General features: G+C 42.8%; 1 protein-coding gene across 1 annotated transcript; it reads right to left on the reverse strand.

Annotated features, from left to right (window-relative positions):
• Positions 1 to 1,142: 1,142 nt before the first annotated feature.
• Positions 1,143 to 5,926, reverse strand: LOC149157749 (uncharacterized). The gene is made up of 2 exons (XM_089435991.1): positions 2,277 to 5,926; positions 1,143 to 2,014 (listed from the first exon to the last, which is right to left on the reverse strand). The coding sequence occupies exons 1-2, from the start codon at positions 5,161 to 5,163 to the stop codon at positions 1,500 to 1,502; spliced, it is 3,402 nt and encodes a 1,133-aa protein (XP_089292117.1). The 5' UTR covers positions 5,164 to 5,926; the 3' UTR covers positions 1,143 to 1,499.
• Between the last annotated feature and the right edge of the window lie 736 nt (positions 5,927 to 6,662).

Below are 6,662 nucleotides of genomic sequence, written 5' to 3' on the forward strand. Positions count from 1 at the left end.
TAAATTTCCTGACATGATATACATAGACGAAGTGTCAATGTTATAGCTATGTTAGGATTCATTAAAACAATTAAATCATAACTGGTTTAGAATACAAATTTCTTTCTTTAAATATCACTGAGTTATCATTTAAGTTAAACGCTTTATACAGATGCATGAAGTTTAGAGAGAATTCTGAGTCAAGAAATGGTTATTAAACGTTACTTCTTAAAAGGTTGGTGTATACTTCAACTTTTTAATTATAGTTAACGTTTTAGATTGTTTAGAATATTTCTGAAGAGTCGATACATGATTCCTTGCACATGCATGAATGATTGGAAAGGATGTGACTGAAAATTAATCTTATGGTGGACTATACACAACAAACCAAATCACCTTTGAAATGAACGTGGCAAATCCATCACTTCAAGTTTTTTTATTGCGTAGGTTCTTAAAAAAAATTATTTAAAAAAATTCAAATAAAACTGCTCTTTCTTAAATTTATATTAAAAAGTGCAAAAACTTCAGGATCTTTGTTTTTCCTTCCTCGCTTTGCCAGCAACAGTGAGATACCCAAGCCAAATAAAGTTCTGGTGGTGTGGCACATTATTCACCACACTCGAAACATGGTACTGGTTGAAGGAAATATGTGAATTCATGACATGGCAAATGATGATGGTAGCGGATATGGATGAATTCATTGCAGCCACCCTTGTAAATTCACAAATGGAAGATCCACTAAAATGCCTCCTGTCAGCTCGTTGACAATGAGAACCATTTATCCCAAGTTTCCTCATTCTCCATTGTAAATTTAACAGTATGTGACTGTAGCTTACTTGCTTGCTTAGTTGGGCAATCATGTCGTTATCTGATTAATTCCAAGTCGCTTCCTCCCAAGGGATGATGATATGATATTGATGAATGATAGATGGCGAGCCCAAGTACAATTGATGGGTAGTTGAAACATAAGGATATCATTGTACGATCGTCCTGACATTTCGTGCAGACTGAGGTGAGAATGGAGTGCAGTCATCCATTAACTTTTTTTCCAAAAAAATGCCAAGCGATCCATAGGCTAGAATCAATCAGAAACTATAAACGAAACTTCGTACATGCAGTAAAAAGAGTTGTGATGACAATGAATCCGTAAATTGACATGACCCTGTCCTGAAAAATCCCCACTAACAATACATACTACAGTAATTAGTTTAACATCATTACACTGGCCAGTCTATACCAGACAGCAAATCTAATCTAGAGCCCTGTGATAAACCTTTACCACCCAGTCTCAAACAGGAAGTTATATTACTGTATTTTATCACTGAAACTGCCCATTTGCTTTTCATGTGATACATGGATCCTTCAGTCATTTTTACATTTGAGAAGCATTGAGAAATTCACAGGAACTATCTCAGATTATAACAGCAGAGCCCGATATCAAGTAGAATATACAAAGATGAGCAGTAATGGTGGCAGGAGGCACTCAAATTAAAGAACTAGAGAACTGTTGGTTGAATATATTAATGGAGATTGAGCTTGCTTGAGCTGGTGGAAGAGTAGATGGGAGAGCAGTGGGAAGAAGACCTGGTGAGCTCGGAGGACATGTTTGAATAGATTTGCAGAGCTGGTTCCTTGGAATTGCGTCGAGCTTCAGTGGAATATTGTTGGTCTGGAGCTGTCTGGGTTTGTTTAAGCTTCCCGGCGTCGTCAGAATCGTGCTTTATTTCCTTTAACAAGGCTGCCACGTCCTTCATGGTGGGTCGTTCCTCTGGATTTGAATTGACGCAGAGCAAAGCTATGCCCAGCGCCTGCAACATTTCTTGAATTTGGGAATCGGGGCGACCTTGGAGCCTGGGGTCCAGAGCCTCCACAGCGTCTTTATTGTGCTGTAGGGTCTCTTTTACCCAGTCCACTATATGCATCCCGTCACGGAACGAGGGATCGATTGGCTGCTTTCCTGTTAAAACTTCTAACAACATGACGCCGTAACTGTAAACATCGCTCTTCTCTGTGATCTTCATTGTGTATCCATACTCTGCAAAATCAAATCAACAAAATTTGAATTAGAAGGGCAGAAGATTTGAATTAGAAGGGCAGAGGATTCTAATTTGACGGTATAAACTCGCCAAATAATGGCCTAACAACATGATTCCACTACTAGATTAAATGATTTGATTAGAATACTGAACTATATGAATTACAGATTACCAAAATATTGAACTTTGAACTTATCTCGATTATAAATTCCCAAAATATTTAAATTATAGCTTGATTAATGTAATTCAACTTATAATTACCTGGAGCAATGTAACCATAAGATCCTGCAACATGGGTAGAAGACTTGGTGAAATCAGAGGATTCAAGGAGCTTTGCCAGGCCGAAATCTGCAATATAAGGCTCGTAACGAGTGCCGAGCAGGATGTTATTGGCCTTAATATCACGATGAACTATGCATGGCAGGCAGTCATGGTGTAAATAAGCAAGGCCCTGTGCTGCTCCCAAAACTATGTTGTATCTGATTTCCCATTCCAGCATTCCCCTCTTTTCATGCAGCAATCCGCCGAGGCTTCCATTTGGCATGTAATCATACATGAGCAATTTGGTTGTGCGGTTGGAGCAATAACCCAAGAGTCTCACTATGTTTCTATGGCGGATTGAACCCAGAGTCCTCACCTCCGCTGCGAAAGAGTCTCTCTGTTGCCCAGATTTCTTTGAGGGCCACAGTCTTTTCACAGCTATGCTGTCTCCATTTGGAATTTGGACCCTGTACACGATGCCAGAACACCCTTTGCCTATTATATTTGAGCTAACTAAATTCTCCAGTACGTCTTCAACAGAAAAACTGAGTTTCTGAAACAATGTCATCTGCCATGGCCACCCAATGTCTGGATCCTCATCTACTTCGTGCGGTATTTTACGGGCTCTGACAATCAGATAGATGCCCAACAACATCAGCACTGCAGTTATACTGAAGAGAAGGCTTATGATCAGCTTAATCCCAGAGTCCCCTGAATGGCCTGGCTGATCAGTTGTATTAATGGAACCTTGCATGAAACAATCTGCCCCAGAGTTGCATAGGCCTGCGTTGCCGTCTAGAACGCTCGGTGGCAATTCTCTGAAGAAAGTAGTATCAGGAAGTGACCCAGTGAAATTATTGAAAGATACATTTAAAGACACCAGATTTTCAAGCTGGCCCAAAACAGTCAAGTTCCCAGAGAGCTTGTTGTGAGAGAGATCCATAGCTGCAAGCTTGGTAAGCCCTGAAATTTCCCACGGTATGGATCCAGACAGATAATTCCAGCTCAAGTTCAATTCTATGTCCAGTCCCTGTATACTCCCTAGTTCAGGAGGGATGCTACCCGTTAGATTGTTATTGCTCAGATCCAGTAATTGCAGCTTTTTGCACAGGCCGAGCCCTTTGGGAATGGCCCCGCTTAATTCATTGCCATTCATAGTGAGCTTATTCAGAGAACCTGCTCGATTTTCACACGCTGCAGCGGGAATTGGAATTGGACCCGTGAGCTTGTTCATAGATATGTCCACTATCTGCAGACTTGTCAGTAAGCCAATAGTGCCAGGCAAGGTCCCAGTAAACCGATTTGTTTGAAGATGCAAAGACTGGAGTTCAATGCAATCTCCAATCTCTGAAGGAATCGGTCCTAAAAATTGATTGTTGCTCAAGTCCAGAAACTGGAGATTCTTCAGCTTTCCAATCTCCCTCGGTATAGCGTCGCTTAATCTGTTATTGCAAAGGCGCAAGCGAACCAAAGCAGCACAGGTTCCAATCTCAGGAGACAGAGAGCCAGTTAGATCATTAGACAAAACAAGCAATTCGCTTAAATTCTTTAACTGAAAAATGCTTGCCGGAATGCTTCCTGTAAGATTGTTGTCCGAGAGATCCAGAATCTGAAGGTTATGGCAATTACCCAAGGTGGCAGGAATCTGGCCTTCCAGTCTATTCTGCCAGGCGTACAAATTCGTCAAGTTCTTCAACTCCCCAAACTCAGGGGGAATTTCTCCTGAAAGCTGGTTGTTATCGACAATGATCTGGCTGAGAAAACTGCAGTTGACGAGCGCAGCGGGAATCGATCCCGAGATCATGTTGTCGCTGAGCTCAAGTGAGGCCAAATTCTTCAAATTCCCAAACGACGTCGGAATACTGCCCGTCAAAGTATTGTTCGAGAAATCAATGACGCTCAATGCGCTGCAATTGCCAAGCTCCGGTGGCATGCTCCCCACGAGATTGTTGTGCCAGAGATAAAGGTTTTGTAGATTCTGCAGCTTCCCAAGCTCACGGGGTATGGAACCAGACAGTTTATTACCATAAAGATAAAGATTCTCAAGCGCTACGCAGTCACCGATCTCCGCCGGAATCGATCCCGAGAGCTCAGCAGTGTACAATTTAAGAGTCTGGAGCTTCTTCAACGAGCCAAACGAAGAAGGAATACTGCCAGTAATGCTGGTTTCGGCTAAACCCAACAAAGTCAGATTCGAACAGTTGCCTAGCTCGTCTGGTAAAGCTCCTCCAAGATTTTCATTCCCGCCTGCACGAAACATCTCCAAGCTCCTGAGCCTGCCGAGATCTGCAGGTACTTTCCCGCCCAACTGGTTGTCATAAAGCATCAAATTGACAAGACTGGTGCAGTTTCCTAACTCGGGAGGAATAATTCCTTCCAGGAGATTCGAATTAAGAATCAGATTTTGTAGATTCTTGAGCTTACCGATCTCAACAGGAATCGATCCCTTGATGCTGTTTCCACTGAGATCCAACATTACCAAACCACTATACTCTCCGATTTCTTTAGGGATACTGCCACTCAAATTCGTCTGAGACAGCACAAGAAATTGCAGAGACTTCAAAATCCCAAACTGAGAAGGAACAGTCCCACGAAGTTCCATGAACTGTAACTCAATATGTGTCACAAGTCCCTCGGGACTACAAGTTATACCAATCCACTTGCACGGATTGTCATCTCGTGAATCCCAATCACCGAGTCCCGATCCATTCAAGGTCTGTTTCCAGGATACGAGCGTCTGCCCTTGAAAATCCACTGCCATTGTAGCTCTCAATCCCATAACCACAAGTATGATAATAATACAGAGGACATGCGGCCATCGCCCATATGGGTATAAGCTTTGAGATAATAGCGGACACCCCAAGGAAAGGAGACCTTGCACAGACATTGGGACACTTGCATCACACCCTCCTACGATCTGATTTTCTTGAACCGACGCTTATTACAATGCTGTTGGGCGCTGTGCACCGATCATGCCTCGTCGTGCAAGGCTCTGAGAGTTCCCGACCTGAGCATAAAAAATTGTACTTTCTTGCATCGGGTTTAGCCCTTCACTCCACCGAAACCACTTATATAATCCATCAAAGGGCGTATAATATGAAAACTGATGTTGGATCCGAGGGTCTACCGGCTTCGCCACATGACAAGGAAGGGATAGTGAATTCCTCGGGAATTGAGAAAACCATTTATAAAATTATATAGTTGCAGGCCAGTGGAGGAATGAAGGCCATAGACTTTTTACTGTGGAATTAAATGAAGGACAGGTCAGAGATTCTGGTCACTGAGGTCCTGTTCCATAACATGCTCGAGGCATCAAATCGCCCTAGAAAAACCATAAATTTAAGCAGTGGCAACCGAGGCCAATCGCTGTTTTACACCGCAGACATTGGGGTGGCGTTGAAGAAAAGTGAATTGTTTAACCGCACAAACGCCCAACGCGGAGTGGCATGGGGCGAGGAATCCCGTAATGAGATTAGGTGAAACCTGTAAGCACAGTAGGTGCACATGAGTCATCCTGATTACCTTTAATAGTTAATTGAATTGCCCTCGGGAATTGAACCCCCGGCGTATTAATAAAATGTTAAAGCACTGATCTGGGCAAATCGGGCACGCTACTGCTGCTACTCACCCTGCTTGACCTCTGAGCACTGGGCTGTAACCTCTGCATATTATGTATGAGATTGGAGGGCAGAAAGAATCTAGAGCGTCAGACGGAGTTAAATTCAATTGATCAAATTTGTAAGCGGGATCAGAGTACGAGGTAGAGGCACATGCTTCTCAGATCAGAGAAAAAAATAATTTAACAGAGAGTTTATTTACAATGGGGATGAGGGGCCACATGGTTCGTGTCGTCCTTCGGGTACCCATGAGGTCGGCGCCCAATGCTGCCATCGCTATGACCTTATCATCTTCAGTTACCATGTCTTTACATTAAATTTAATCAACCCATGTTCCCTTTATCAGTTTCTTTTTTTCCCTTAGTACGATTGGGTTTGTGTTGTGTGTTGTGGGACTGATCAATCATAATCATGTAAGATGGGATGCATGAGACAAGAAGAGCATCACGGACACCCATCGTTCTACCAGTAATCTCTTCTCCCATCGCAACCATGCTTGGAAACTTTCCCCTCCAGCTTGTTTGTTGTGAATGTAGTGCCCACACGTAGAGAATCTCCATCACTGGTATCCACCAGACAATTGACATCTCTAAAAGAGAAATGAGGAGTATACAACATCAAAAGAAGAGAAGACCTCAGGAGCCCACCACTTGCAGTTGGTTTAAGGCCACATTAAAACCCAATTCCCTCCATTAAATCATGGATCCACTGAAAAAAATGTGAGTTATCATGCCCCCACTTGTGTCGTCTTGTCTATTATGTACTCAAT

The sequence above is a fragment of the Pinus tabuliformis genome, chromosome 5_2 (genome assembly GCF_031772625.1).
Source record: "Pinus tabuliformis cultivar Carrire ecotype Pingquan chromosome 5_2, CPIR1, whole genome shotgun sequence".
Lineage (NCBI taxonomy): Eukaryota > Viridiplantae > Streptophyta > Pinopsida > Pinales > Pinaceae > Pinus > Pinus tabuliformis.

Coding starts and splice junctions, on each gene's coding strand:
- LOC149157749 (XM_089435991.1), bottom strand. CDS start 5,163: ATGTCTGTGCAAGGTCTCCTTTCCTTGGGGTGTCCGCTATTATCTCAA. Junction 2,015..2,276: donor TTATGGTTACATTGCTCCAG/GTAATTATAAGT, acceptor TTGATTTTGCAG/AGTATGGATACACAATGAAG.